General features: G+C 32.9%; 1 protein-coding gene across 1 annotated transcript in view; it reads left to right on the top strand.

Moving 5' to 3' along the window:
- Window positions 1-14,447, top strand: part of Sh (Potassium voltage-gated channel protein Shaker) — a gene marked incomplete at its 5' end in the record, with an annotated part of 54,301 nt that extends 39,854 nt beyond the window's left edge. Inside the window, 3 exons of the mRNA XM_017623259.1 lie at window positions 5,625-5,815; window positions 7,898-8,290; window positions 13,363-14,447. Coding sequence (XP_017478748.1) covers window positions 5,625-5,815; window positions 7,898-8,283 — 577 coding nt within the window. The remainder of the gene's footprint in view (window positions 1-5,624; window positions 5,816-7,897; window positions 8,291-13,362) is intronic.
- Window positions 14,448-15,445: the final 998 nt, after the last annotated feature.

The following is a 15,445-nucleotide window of genomic DNA, read 5'->3' as shown; positions in this document are numbered from 1 at the left end:
GCTTGTTTATTCAATACATCGGTCATAAATGTCGATTTTAATTCACCAAATTTTTTTGTAAGATATAGATAACCTTTGCAGTTCCTTCTGCGAACAAACAATTCCTTACCAATCCAATTTCTTTAATGCCTTCAGGTTATAGGTTTCGCTATAGATAATGTATTGTGGAACGGAATTCCGTATTCAGTGCCACTTTACTATACGTATGCAGTTTTGGAAAAACTTTTCTAAATTCAATTGGAATAGAGTTGCTTAATCTCTGTAAAAGTCGAGTAAAACTATCTCTCTTATAAACTGAGTAATTTATTTAGCTGGTCAAGAAAATAGGCACCTCTTAGTATGACCATAAGGTCATAGCTTTATGCTCACCTCTTTAATTTTTTTCGTTTATCATGGCTTCTGTCCAGCATTTAAGGAAGAATTTGGATGTTTCAAATATTAAAGTTATAAAAGTACTTTCGTTTAGTTCCAATTGTTAGAAACCTACTTTTTGCTTTCTATTATTTCAGTTCGTTCATTAAGCAATTGAGTATAGAAACACTACGTTCTGAAAGATAATTTTTATCCCTAAAGCGAGTCCCTTAGTTAGGATAAAAGGTTTCCATCCGCCATCTGCGTGTTAGGACCGCTAGTTTGGACCCAAGCCCGCTCTGTATTCTATTCGCCCTTCCCCTTAAGTAAATTTTAGTCACACCTATTTATCTCAATCATCACTGATTGTGAATAAAGTCTTCTTCTTGTTGTTATGTGGCAATACAACCGTTTGTCGGATTTGGCCGAGGAATTGGGAGCCAAGGAAAGCTGGGTTAGTCTTTTGTATTTTACAATATAACTCAGTCGTGATTTGCATTTCCGAGTTGACTTTAAGTAATTCGAAACTTGCGCAGGATTTTAACCTCAGCTTGGCTGGAACTTAATGTTCGCAAACTCCTATCCACACATCTATTTGTCACTTCAGCTTGGAAAAGTGAAAGAAATTCTACGAAAGAAAACTAAAGCGCGTTCTTCTTAAGTTAGACTTGTATTCACTCAACAAGAGTATCTTTTAATCAATATTCTCTTTACTTAAATCAGGGATCTTAATTTAAAGACAAACAGGCCTATCCTGCGTGATCTATGCAACACCAGAATTTCTACAAAACTGCATAGCTGAATTGCTGCATAAATTAAAGCGTTACCAAGGTACATAGCTAGAATTGCAGTTACAAGAAGTGGTGTCAATGTTTTGTAAAATTTGCTTGTTACAAATGTCGGAACTTAAAGTTATATACATAGATGTTATTGTCGCGAGGAAGCCATTTTTCTTTGTTCTAAAGTTAATTGGCCTCAAGTACCGCTTTCTCAGCTCCTCCTACCCTATCGTACCACCCTAATGCCAGTAAATTAAAGCTCGCTAGAAGTCATTAAACTTATTTTAAAAAAAATCTATTGTCGAATGTAGGCGAAATTTAAATTGTCTTGATGGAATCTCGATAAACATTTTGTATGAACGTCTATCGAAAAATGTTTGAACCAAATTTATACGGCATCTGGTTCGATTTGGGACACAGTAAATACCACTGCACACTTCAAACACTCATGTGGTATCAAATCACCTATGTATGTATCTCAGAAATCAGAGTACTACTTTTACACCCCTTTTATCCTCGAAAATATCCTAAATACTTCAAAATCAAGTCATTTACTTAACCTTACTTTAAAATTTCGCAGACGATTTTTTAATGCCTTTTACCTTAACTAACTTTAAGTAAAATATAACATACATTACTTACTAATTTTGTTCTGTGCATGTGGGCATGGTATGCATTTTTTATGCTTTAAAATTATGTATTTTTGCAAAAAGTTGTTTAAACTGAAATTCGACTTGGTTCTTTTCGTTTAATAAATTGAAAGAACATTTTATTGTTTTATGGAGCTTTTATCTATGAAATTGTTATTTGTTATTGTGCGTTTTTATTTCCTTTCGGTATATTTTTTTAAGAAACTATTATTATTTAATTTTCTTGGGTTTAATGTTAAATCATGTGCTCATTTGTAAATGCTTTTATGTGCGTTCATTTATGTGCAATGTATATATTTTCAAATATTATATGCAAATATGCAATACATATTGTACAGAATTATTTATTCCTGAGCGATGAAACACGTGCATTCGCTATTATCGCTACATTTTCTTCTCTTGCATTCACATCATTTGTCACATTCTTGCATCCTATCGTTTTAATTCCTCTTCGTCCGTGTCACAAAAAATGCCTATGATTACAAGCTTTAATTTTGTGAGTTGTTCGAATCTAAGGCCTCTCGGTGGCCCAATCATGGACTTACAGTGTATCTACTAATCCAGTTGTCGATACAAATTTGAGTATATAGCCTAAGTCTCAAGATTTCATCGCGCCCTTAGTTAAAAAATGTGTTCCCACGTATGTTTAAAATCCCAGTTTATTGACAAGTAATTGTTCAGCCTGTAATGCCCTATAAGAATTCCCGTGCTAATGCTTCAATTATTCTTTTATAAGCTTTCTTAAGCGTTTAAGATCATACATATTTACTACAGGCGCATTGGGATACTCATAAGCCTGGTAAATTTTCTGAGTAGTGAAGTACTAATTTCTAACAGCTTCTACCTCTCTGATAGGATCATGATAGAAGCTGCTCTTTGCCTCAGAGAAGCTCTGGATCGTCGAAAGAGTTGATACTTCATTCTTTCGAAACAAACATAACAAATATTTCCATACCTGTAGTACAGATTAATTTCTTTAAAACTAGAAGGTTATAATAAACTTCCTCCACCTCAAAAATAAATATTTTATTTTAATACAGTTTTAAGGCGGTGATGGGCACTTCCTTGCACACGGGCAAAGCTCTTTTAAACTTTCTATATATTTTGTATAGGCGGATGCAGAGTAAAAGCTCTCTCTGCCCATCGCTGATCTAATATGAGCACGCATAGAGTAAAAGCTCTATATGGCCGTCTCTATTCTGAACTATGCTTAAAACTGCAAAATACATACACACATGATATTTCAGAGACATTTATTCACAAAGTTCCTTAATTCAATGCCAAGTTGGGTTAACATCACTGATATGTGTAAGCCAGGGACCATAACGCGATCATTATAATAAAAGTCAAGATTTAATCGATGAAGTCGGATTTTATTTTTCTAATCAAGTTTAACCATTATTTTATGATTTGTATTTTTTCGATCACGAGTAATCGTTATTTTGATATTTCATTTTTTAGTTTCCATTATAACAGTTAAAAATTATCGAAAAAATAAAATAACTATTATTCTCTCGAAAAAAAAAAAATTATAATCAAAAAATAACCGATTATTTTGTCATTCTCTCGAAAAAAAAATTATAATCACGAAATAACCGATTATTTTGTTATAGAAAAAAGATAAGCCATAATTAACGATTTTGCTTTGATCTAGAAATAAAAACCTTGTAATTTCCCTTCTATTTTCGGACCCTGATTTCAACAGGTTCCAATATTTTTAGAAATAATAATTTCTCTCAATTTGATTATGAGTTGATGGTCAATTCCGGTTAATTAAACTTTTTGGATTCTAGTTTTTTCTTGCACTCAACCACATTAGGTCAATTAGCCTGGAATCCAACAAGCTTAATCATTTTTCTCATTAAACTGCAATTTTACTTTTTGTTTGAAACTCACTGACGTTAGGATAATCATCTTCTTATATGCAATCCATATACATACAGTCACCCACAGAAGTATTCGTTTTTTCTCAATATTCAAAATGTTTTCCAAAATAAATCTTGTTCGTGAATTTAATTTTTAGTTCTTTAAAACATAGCTCCTCTACAACAAAAACCATGTAAATGATTCTTGCAAACTTTGTACAAAATTCATAAAAATGAATCAAACTTAAAAAAATTGCATCAAAATGGATCAAACCTAAAAAATTGCATCAAAATTTCAAACTTTTATTCAAAATTTTTAGAAAAATTTTCAGTTTGCAGTTCAAGCAGTTAAAAATTACTGCTGATTTTTTAGATTTTTTTTTTGTATATAAGGCATGAACAAAATCTATTTTTATATGGAAGAAAATGCGCAGCAACCTCGCCAAAAAAAAATCTATCAAATCTGCATTATAATATTAATTATAATTATTAGCTGCTTGAACGGGCTACAAAACTGCTTACCGATTTGTTTTTTAATTCTGAAAAAAAATTTTAGTTTTTGATGAACATTTTTTTAGTTTGATTCATTTTTATGAATTTTGCACAAAGTTTGCAAGAATTATTTATATGGTTTTTGTTATGGAATGAGCTATATTTTAGATGAAAAATATTTATGATGAAAAACATTTTGAATATTGTAAAAAAACTAACTTGCGAATACTTCTGTGAGTGACTGTACATACATATGTACCTCCGCCGAACATCTTATCAGCAAATTATTAATGACTTAAGCACCTACCTGAGTCCATTACAGCCAAATACTAACTAATTATTTATGTACCTCAGTCCATTTTATATACACCAAGACATAAAAAAGAGCATCCATAACCAACCATACTGCATGCATTTCCATAAAACTCGTAAACTATCGCATAAGTATTTATTTATTATAATCTTAATTGAAAGCACCTAAACTAAATAGAGGCATATCCACTGGTTTACATACTCCACATTTTACATACACACTTATACATACACACGTTCAGTTTTGCTTTTCACTCATGCTGTATCTTCTTGCATATACATATATGACATATATGTATGTAAAAGCATAAACAGACGGCAGCGTTGATCCGGATCAACTCGGGAATTAACTGCAGTTGATCCGGATTAAGTGCGAGTTAATCCGGATTAAGTCCGAGTTAATCCGGATCAACGCTGCCGTTCGTTTTAAGCTCTAAGATCTTCCAATAACACTTTTTGCTCATAAAACAACTCTGTACATATGTAGATTCAATACGCTCTTCTCACGGCCCTTTATGCATAAAGAAAAGTTTTTTTGTGACTATCTATTCTTTTTACCACAAGAAATCGTTTCCAACATCTCTATGCCCCCCGTTCTTTCGAAAACAAAAGCTCTCAACGTAGTGTATTTCGTTATTTGTAACTAAACTTTTCTTTTCGTTACATGTTTAACGTATTTTTATCATCATATGTTATTACATTCTTTCTACATATATATTGTTATCAATATTTTTTATATTTACATAAATAAAAAATAAAACCAAGCAGTTTCAGAATTTTACTTTATATTTTTATATATTTGTATTTTCATTTTATTATCGTTCGTTCTCGTTCGTTACACATCGTACTTCATCTCAATGCCAAATCAAAAATAACTTAATCAATCAAAATTAAAAACAAAACAAATCCGAAAAAAATTAATTTAAAAAAAAAACTTACCGCAATCGAAATCAAAATCGTATCGAATCGAATTAAATCAATATTTGTCGCACGTAAATCATATGTGTATGAATGAATGATTGATCACATGCAAACGTATGAAAACGTAAATCAACTACACTGCAAAAAAAAAATATATGTATATAATTAAAAATGAAATGAAAATAATAAACACGTGATAAAAAAAAATGTTGAACAAAAAATGCCAAAAAAATAACGATATATCGATACAACAGACCCGTCGGTGTTTGGGGTAAAATCGTGGGATCACTGTGTGCCATTGCTGGTGTCTTGACAATCGCTCTCCCGGTACCAGTTATCGTCAGTAATTTCAATTACTTCTATCACCGCGAAACGGATCAAGAGGAGATGCAGAGCCAAAACTTTAATCACGTTACTAGTTGTCCATATTTACCAGGTACATTAGGTAAGTACTTTTTGATCAAATGACAATATGTACGTGCATATATATATTCATGCATACATCCATATATGAAACGCAAAAAATTATCTAATACTCATACATTCATAAACACACATACATACATAATTTAAGCATAATTCAGAAAGATTTGTGGACTCTAGAATAATAGTTTTCATATTTGGATAACAAATAAGGATGTTGAGGAAATTTTGTTCCGAAATACATACATATGTAGTTATCATAGAATGGAAGACATTTCCTGTCGATTAAAAGAATACTGTATCTCCAAAACTTCTAATAAATAACGCAAAATTTTACTCAGGCCAAATTTTTCAGTACCTAAATAAATTTAAAAGAACGGAAAGAAGAATATCATAGTAAAAACCTTTTTTTTAAAAGGAAACCTTTTGATTGTTCTCAAATCTTTTTTCTTAACTGAGACAGAATTTCACGTAAAGGTAATTAGGGCTTCTGGGTTTCTTTGTATCGTCCTTCTTCTTGCTATCTCAAAATGAAAAAAGCTTCTTACCCAGTTGGTTTTACAATACAAAAAAACTATACACCGATTGTTAAATACTTCTCAGGACGCACAGTGTTTCGACTATATGGAGGCAGGTGGAATGAAGTGATGGTGTCAGTTGATAAAAAAAAAACTGTGGGGCTTAGAGAGGAGAAAGTAAGAGTGACAAATACAAAATTCCACATCATTCTTAACGAATGGTACATTTCCAAAAAGAAAATACTAGAATCGATTGCGTTTGGCGCTGATCCCATAAAAGCAAGTGTTTATTTTTTACCCGTAATCAATTCTCTAAGTGTCATCGTTTATTCACGTGAATGCATTTAGCATTTATTTGGTATTTTTTTTTTTTTAACAAAATTTACTTGGAAATGTACATAGGTCATGTCAGGTCTGGAAATTAGAAGCCTGTTTTGGAGAATTTCATATAGTTTCTGAGTTAATGAATTTTGGTAGCAAAATCAGACTACTGATTGTTGAGATATGCGATTTTTTGTAATACTTTCTCCATTTATGAAGCTAGGAACATGAAATCTTACACCATATTCCCTCGTTATCTCCTCTACCACTGATTGTTCAGATAAAAGTACTCCTTTATGTATGCAGCTAAGACCGTTAAATTGTATTACCGGTTATAATCGGTGCTTAATAAGGTCTTTGTTCCGTACCACTCATTCTGCAGATATGAGTTTTTTATATAACTCCTACATAGCGCCCAAACAACTAATTTCAAATATAGTAATCGGCTGTAGTAAAATTTTTCCTATATACATGCTCCATATAGTCGATACACTGTGGGTCGTTTCGAGCCTGATGTATCTATTAGGAAATCTCACGAGTTGTTACATTTTTCAACAAAAGCGTGTATGTATTTAGATTTCCCCCCTTTCAAGTTAAAAAAAGGTTTTTATTATCAACTGATTCGATTCTAGTTGTAGTTACTGCTTTAGACTTTGGCATTTTTCATAAAAAATCAAATAGATTTAAAAAGCTTTATAAAGTGCCATTTTCATAAAAATTTTCGATTTATAAAGCAGTTAAAGTATTTCAAAGATTTCCAGCTAAAACAAAAATCACAGTCAGAAATTAAATACTACACTCAAAAACATATATATAATCACCTCAGCTTTAAAATGTTCAAAGGAAAGGGAAAAATATATGTAACTATAAATATGAGCATCATGAACTATCAATGCATCCACACACACACACATCTGGTCACCCATTATTACATACTCAACTAATCACATTAGAAAATATGTAAAAGTTCTCTGAAGTATTTTTGCGATGTATTTGCAAACTTTTCTGGTTAATTTTCAACAAATTCCCTTCTCTTCTCTCTTAACTAACCATTTCTCTCATCTAACTAACCTTTCGTCCGTCATTCGTCCGCCGCTTCAACCACTTCCTTTTTGCAACCCAAAACCATGTCGCATTACCCCAATGCATACATATCCACCTAAATCCAATTAATTTGCATTCCCCTCCTTACCATTTCTCCCTGTCGCATTGTCCTTTCCCCCACACAAAATTGATATCCACCCCAATCGTACATTCACAAGTAGGTCAACATTTAAAGAAATCATCGTTATCTGAATCCTCATCGGATATGATGGATTTGGATGATGGTGTTGAATCAACGCCAGGATTAAGTGAAATGCATCCTGGTCGTGCGGTGGCTCCATTTTTAGGAGCACAACAACAATCGATCGAAAAGCAACAGCAGCAGCAGCAGCAGCAGCAATTACAACAACAGCAGGCGTCGCCGAAATTGTCGCAGCAGCAGCAGCAGCAGCAACAACACCAACAAGCGCTGCAACTGCAGCAGCAACAACAAAATGGTTATAAGCAATCCGCTACAAGCGTCACCGGTGGCAATAACCTAACCACCACAACAACAACGCTAAGGCATAATAATGCCCTGGCCGTTAGTATCGAAACCGACGTTTGACTACTGGGTGAGTGCAATAAATTATGTCGATATACCTATGAGTAACTTAGTATCTAAGTTCTATATACATATGTATGTAAGCTGTTTTTTTGTTGTTTGTGTGTTAATAACCTGCAACCATCTCCTAACTATTTAGTACTTATGTGTGTTGTATATAACTGAATAATTATGTACCAGCGTACATATATCTATTCGTATCTACATACGTATGTACGTACTCGTATGTATGTACATAAAGTGATTGTATTCACGTTTGTGTTGTTGTTATAATGACAAAACTGCTACTACGTACTTACGTGCATACCACTCTAAATACTACTCGTACATACAAAATATGCTCGAACGCATAAAAAATTACAGTGCCTACCAAAAAAAACTAAACTGTCACTAAAACTACTACTTTTGATATAAAATAATTAGCCAAGTATTGTATTTAGATCCTTGATGTATTATTATTATTTTTTTGTCTAACATATCAGTGGCTTCACGCAAGAAACGAATGAGTCGAAAAATATGACTTTCGAGAAATCGTTCTTTTTGCGGTTAATACATTGTACTTAATTGTTATTTCTTATCCAGTACATGCTTGTTTTTCTTTTTTACTACTCAAATTTAGTTCAAGACGATTGCGTAGTAAATTAATGTTTTGAAACAATTCTTGCTTGTGCAGATCAAAAGTTGAATTTCTATAAAAATCGCACTTTTTCGCGCTTGTCAATCTGCCACTGGTATGTGTTTACTAACTTTCAAGAGTGTAATTTCTTAGATTGTGAATAATTTGATACTCATATTTCCAATTTAATTTTCACCTATCAAATAAAGACAAACAGACATGTCATTAATCGTGTGGTATATAGTAAACAAATGTGTCGTTGTCAATGTAAAAGGTCCTGTGTCACTATTTTTGGAAATTCATATTTTTAAATATTCTCTTGCTTTGCTAACAAATGCTTACTTACATATAACACCCTAAGAATATTTATTCACAAGCATATCTTAAAATGACAAATTCGTTGTAGTACAGTCAAATTCCAAGAGGAGTTTGCTCGACCTTATCACAATTTCTTTTTAAAATGTAGCTTGGGTAATATGTGGCAAAAAATAATTATGACCAAACAAGCAGCTTACACTGTGCAACAATTTCAGGTTCATTATCCAGAGCGGAATGATTCTCACCCTGAATAAAGATGCCAGACTCATATAGGAAAGCCGCAAAATCTGTTCGTATTCTCAGGTCAAATTTATGTGGAGTAACTGGGAGAAAAGCTAAAATTCAAATCGGAGCGAAATTATTATGCAGAACATTTTAACTCAATAGAAAGTCTGAATAAAATCGCATTTAGTAGCTCGATTGAGAGTTAAATTGTTCCAAAAAATCATTCAACAAAATACTTATAAAAAGAACGTAAAAGTGCACAGAAATTGAAAAAAATGCAAACAATTTGTTATGCTTTGTTTTATATTTTGTTCATAAATTTGTTAGAGAATACCCCTAGTCAAATTTTCCGGCGAATAATTTTATAGAACATTTTAACACCCTAACGGCCTCCCAAATCCATTTTATTTAAGCTATCCAAAAAAGCGGTCAAAATTACCGTTTCGTGAGAACGCTAAAGGATTTCAATATTCTACAAAATTATTACTCGTAAAATTTTGCTTTATTCACCCAAACTAAATATTTAGCTCCGATATGAATTTTAACCCTTTTTCCATTTATTTTAAAAACACTCAGCGAAAAATTGCAAATTTAATAAGACCATAAAAAAATATTGCTGCACTAAGCCATTTAAAAATCGACATGATATTTTTTATTGATTGAAAAAATCCTAACCCTCGACATCCGTTTGATCACAAGTGGTCACTTTTTGGTTTGTGGTTTGTTTGCATTTTTTTCTAAATATCCATATTAAAGAAAAACACGCCACTTAGTTATAAAAACTATTTATACAGTGGCTTTTTTGGAAAAATATTGTCAAATCATTTTACTTTAATTGAAATCCTGAAAGGTATGAATGTAAGCGGCCTTTTTCACTTTTCCTTATTAAGTTCTCTCCTCCAACTCCTGAGTAGTTTACTACCAAAAAAAAAAAAACATCTTCTCATAAATCGCAAAAATTGCAACATGAAAATAACGAATTAAACTCTTCATTTTACATTTATTAGTCTAAGCCCGGCCAGATGCGACAAAAATTTTAAAAGTAATTTCAAATTTTATTTTTAAGAAAAGAATAATAATTAAATGTTGTTACAATACGTGTACGTAATATTTCATGAAAAATAAAAGAATTTTTACCCAAAAAGAACTTTTACCCAAAAAATATGTGATGAGATGGAGCAAAATCCTACCAGAGTTGGACTACCAGCTATAAAAACTAACATTGGGTTGAATTTAGTTGAGATCCCAAAATACCTCTTCCCCTGTGGAAGAAAAAACACTGTCCACATTTATTTTCAACATGGCTACGAATTCACAATCCCCTGAGTCTGGCAAATCCAGTATTACATTAACAGCGACTAGCCTCACAGTATTAAAAAATAATTGTACGTCATGCAAAAAATTTTCACTGTACTCATTTTCGGCCCAAATTTGACTGTATTACTGGTAAAATCCCGAAATAGGTATTAATTGCAAATATTAACATAAATAATTTAAAACTTATTCAAAATTTCAAATTTGTATTTTGGGACCTTTTTTCTGTTTTTGATAACGACAATCTAAGTATTTTCGATTTGTGTATACCTACCATGTCATACATACTTTCAATTAGTTTTGATTAAAGTTGACATAAACTTGTGTAAAATTGCAATACAAAAACAAAAATACTCGGGCATCTAGTAAACACATTCTACACTAAATAGCACATTTAATTTTATATATATTCGTATAGGTCTTTACATATTCGACGAACAAAGCTCTCACATGTTTCCTTCTGTGCTTCTTGTTTGGCGCTGTAGGTTAACTTAGACTGAAGTGGCAGTGAGTGGTCACACCAGCACACTTAGACCCTCAATCTGGCCCGCTGTGATACTACAAATGATCTCAGCTGCCTGCTGAGTCCAAACTAGCAATTGTTGGCAAGAGCGAGATGCTTTCCTAGATCTCCAGGCACACATAGTTATTTATGTTTACGATAGTTCACAAGTAGACAATTTCCTCTACAACTTCGAAAACATAACTGTCAATAGTTATGTTAGTGAAGCATCCATATCCAACATTACAGATCAATACAGATCAAATAGTGCGGTTGTTAAGACCGTAATGGTTTTGATACTAAACTCAGATATCGTGGCATAAATGCAATTTTTTTCATGCTATCGAAGGCAGCTTTGAACGCGGCAAATAGTTGATGTGTGTCGATGCTCTTTTCGGAGATTTTTCCCAAGAACTGGCGGAAGATGAACACCCGATCTATGATAGATTTACCAGGTCTAGAGCCACACTGATAAGTTTTAATCAGTTCGTCAACGTCCATCGTCTTTATTATTTCATACAAAACGCTCAATTAGACCGTACAGCCTAGGCTCAGAAAGCAAGTCGCGGGGAGCTTGGCATATATGGCAAGTTCGCCAAATCGGCCGATTCGGCTCATCATCATCATCTATTTTAAGTGTGCTCTGTGCGCTACTTTTCGGGCGTCCACGCTATAGGCCAGTATCTCAAGCTGCTCACACTTTCGAATTTCGATTTAACTCGATCGAAGCGATGGAACATGGAACTTGGAGCTACAGCCTACCATGATTCGGGCTTCGGCGGAAAGAATCAGCCTCATTGTGTTATCGGACGTTTGATTGTAGAGGCTGATTTGTTTGATTGTTGTGCCAAAATACTTTCATCGCCAACCTTGAAGTTGAAGCCTCCAAGCATGATTCTTATGTCGTAACGGTGGCAATGCTCGTCAGCCCATTCTTAGAGTTCATTTAGACAATCTTTGGTCGTCATCATATTTCTTGGGTGGCTGTAATGTATGCCATTGTTCTTACGATAAAAATCGTTTAAAGATTTTCCGTCTCCCAAAGAAATTTTTAAGTGACGGATCCCAAACCCTGTGCATAATTAGATACTTTCGCACACAAACATTTCCTTTACTTTATATGGCGAGCCGCTAGACAGACGCACAGTGGTGCCAAACTGGAGTATACTGTTCAAAATAGTGCAAAACCTTCAATTTTCAACTGATTTTAATATGCAAGGTTTTTTTAATGAAGGCTAATCAAAGTTAGAAGAGAAGTTTTTAATTTTTTTTGTTTATGTTAAATTGTTTAAGGCAAAATGCAAAGAAAGAAGCAATTTCGCAGAAAGTCGATTCTCCTGTTACTGCAAATAATTGTTAAAAAATATAAACTAGATAAAAATCCCGTTAGGGTTCTCCCAAAATTAAAAAGAAATGCAAAAGTAGAAGTTTAAATATTTGGGCGATTCATGTAAACGCGTAAATGTCTCTTTACCACTTAAACCTCGTACTCTTACTCAATTTGGTATGAAAAACCGGAACCGGAACCCTAATTGTTAATAAAATTTCACTAAATGTTCAAGCATTTCATTCACAACCTTTAGAAAAATGTTTGGTATGCACTTTTATAGTGCAGTTAATTTTAGTTTAGTAATTTAGACCTGACCTGAAATATTTAAAGAGCTTTGTTGGTCTACTCACTACTATTTGGCTCACAATAAATTATACTCGTACGCTTATCATTTAATTTAATTTCTTTTGACTTCTCTGCCGTTCGCTTAATTGTTTTGCANATTTGGCTCACAATAAATTATACTCGTACGCTTATCATTTAATTTAATTTCTTTTGACTTCTCTGCCGTTCGCTTAATTGTTTTGCACGATATCACTTTCGATAATTTTTTCAAAATTTTACTTCTTATAATTTCTGCTCAGTTTTAGCACTATTGTTGTTAAAAATCTTTGTACAAAATTTCGAGTATTTATCATATTTATAGCAAGAAGAACTTCAATTTTTTAGCGATACATATTTTTTACAAGTTTGCATGCTTGAGCTGCTTTTGAATAAAACAAAAATTGTTTCTTTTCCAATTCGCCATATATTTCTTCCATTTTGCTGCAATCTCAGTAAAAAAGACGATACGTGCTCTAATTTGGCCTTGTGAAATGTTACGTTGGATGCCAGAAACGACAACAAAAGCTGTTTAATTAAATTTAAGTAGACAAATAATTAAATTAATTCAAATTGAAATTAAAGCAAAATTAATTTAATAATAACAATTACACAAAAGCAAATATGGAAGCAACAAAACAAGCTAACTAAATTAAATTCATAAATTGCAAAAAAAAACATCGAAAATATCACAGAAATTTAAACAAAGAGATACACATAAAACATAGTCATACAAAAACACAGAAACATGCAAAAAAAAAATGATAGCCTAAATAATAGCAAATATGTAGTTATGAAGCAAATTATGCGATTGCAAGCAAATCGACCGCCTGTGTATTAAAGTAGAGCAAAAAAAGAATATCGCAAGAGAAAAGGCGCTCAATATTTAAAGCGAAACTAGAAATGGTAAAAGACTGCTAACGCAAGCCTATCGTGAAAATGGCGACATTTTAGGAAAACAAAAAACACAAGGAGACGGTACTGGCACACGTATATGAACGCGCCGAGTAGTAAACTCGGAAAAAGTTGTGAACTCTGCAAGAAAATGGCCTTGCCAAATGGGACGAAACTTAAAAATACTTTCATAAATCCATAACTAGAAAAATATAGCTAAAAACTAAACTTTTATTAACCTCATGCAAACGATATTTACTAAGTCGCTGCCGATCTATGTACAGACATATATGCATGTCTTAACCCTTTCACTGCTAGGGGAATCATGGAGTTCAGCAGAAACTAAATAGTTCTTTTAGAGAATCGGTTCGAGCTTTAATTCATTACTAGTTTGCCTTAAGTGGTCGTGCTTCAGCAGACGAACAGCTTGTAACATTTATTTATATTATTTCCGATACCCCCCTAAGGGGATTCTTAAAAATATCAACATCCAATTTTTGTACGGGGCACACCTTTATCTTGTTCTAGGTATGAAAAAAGGCATCTATAAAAATTTTAAAATTTAAAAAAATTTTGGGGTTTGAAAAACTAAAATTTTTTTAATCGCAAAAATTTTACAAACTATCACGGTTGAACAAAATTTGGTCGTATTTCAGTTTTTGAGAAAAGAACGCCTAAAGTGCTAAGAGACAAAAGACTGGCTAATGATGAATCTGGGATATTGATTTTTAAATGTGGATTCCTTCATGAAATCACTTATTGTATGTAAAATAATTTCATAGATTGAGATTTTCGTATCTGTGGTAAAACAAGTGCTTGCTAGTGAAGAACTGAGTTTTTCTTTAATTTTTCACTCATTCCTAATTAACTCATCGACATAAGTTAGAATTCCTCAGACGAATTGTGATTTTTTTCTTCGGAAAAACTATGTCCAAATTCGATTCAAACCTTTTTTTTTGCAATTTGTCATTTTGCAATTTTTCGGCACTTCAACAGCGGTTTTTCTAAAAAAAATAGCTTTATCTTAAAATTTCAGTTCTTTTACTCGATTTATTGAAATACATTTAAGTATCATTGAAATTTATTCATATAAATTGATGAATTTCCTGGGTTATAGCTTACGAATTTGTGCTCCTTAAAACAAACTACACTTTGGAACGAGTTCAAGGCAAATTTTCCTGGTCTTGAGTTAAATGTTGCAATGGCACGGATTTTTTCCAGTGTATTGAATATAAAGCTCACACTCCCTTTGGCTTGGTTTCAACATCTTTTTGGCTTGGATTTGTTCAATGAGTTCATTGTGTATGGCACTAATTGCCAACAAACATTGCTAAATGCATCCCTGATTTTAACACAAAATAAATACTGGAATAACTAGTATGTATGTACATTACATTGGTCGGCCGCTGTGGTGTAGTGGTAAGCAATGTGCGCTTTCACACATCAGCACCTGGGTTCAAGCCCTGGTCAAAGCAACATCGCAAAATAAAATTTAGAAAAAAGGTTTTTTCGTAACAGCGGTCATCCCTCGGCGGGCAGTGGCAAACCTCCGAGTGTATTTCTGCCATGAAAAACAGCTTCTCATAAAAATAAAATCGCCGTTCGGAGTCGGCGTAAAACTGTAGGTCCCTCCACTTTGTGTGAC

The sequence above is a fragment of the Rhagoletis zephyria genome, unplaced genomic scaffold (genome assembly GCF_001687245.7).
Source record: "Rhagoletis zephyria isolate East Lansing unplaced genomic scaffold, Rhagoletis_zephyria_1.1 Rzeph_scaffold_03100, whole genome shotgun sequence".
In the NCBI taxonomy this organism is placed as follows: domain Eukaryota; kingdom Metazoa; phylum Arthropoda; class Insecta; order Diptera; family Tephritidae; genus Rhagoletis; species Rhagoletis zephyria.
Note: the sequence above shows the minus strand (reverse complement) of the source record. Positions and strands in the feature narration are given on the sequence as shown.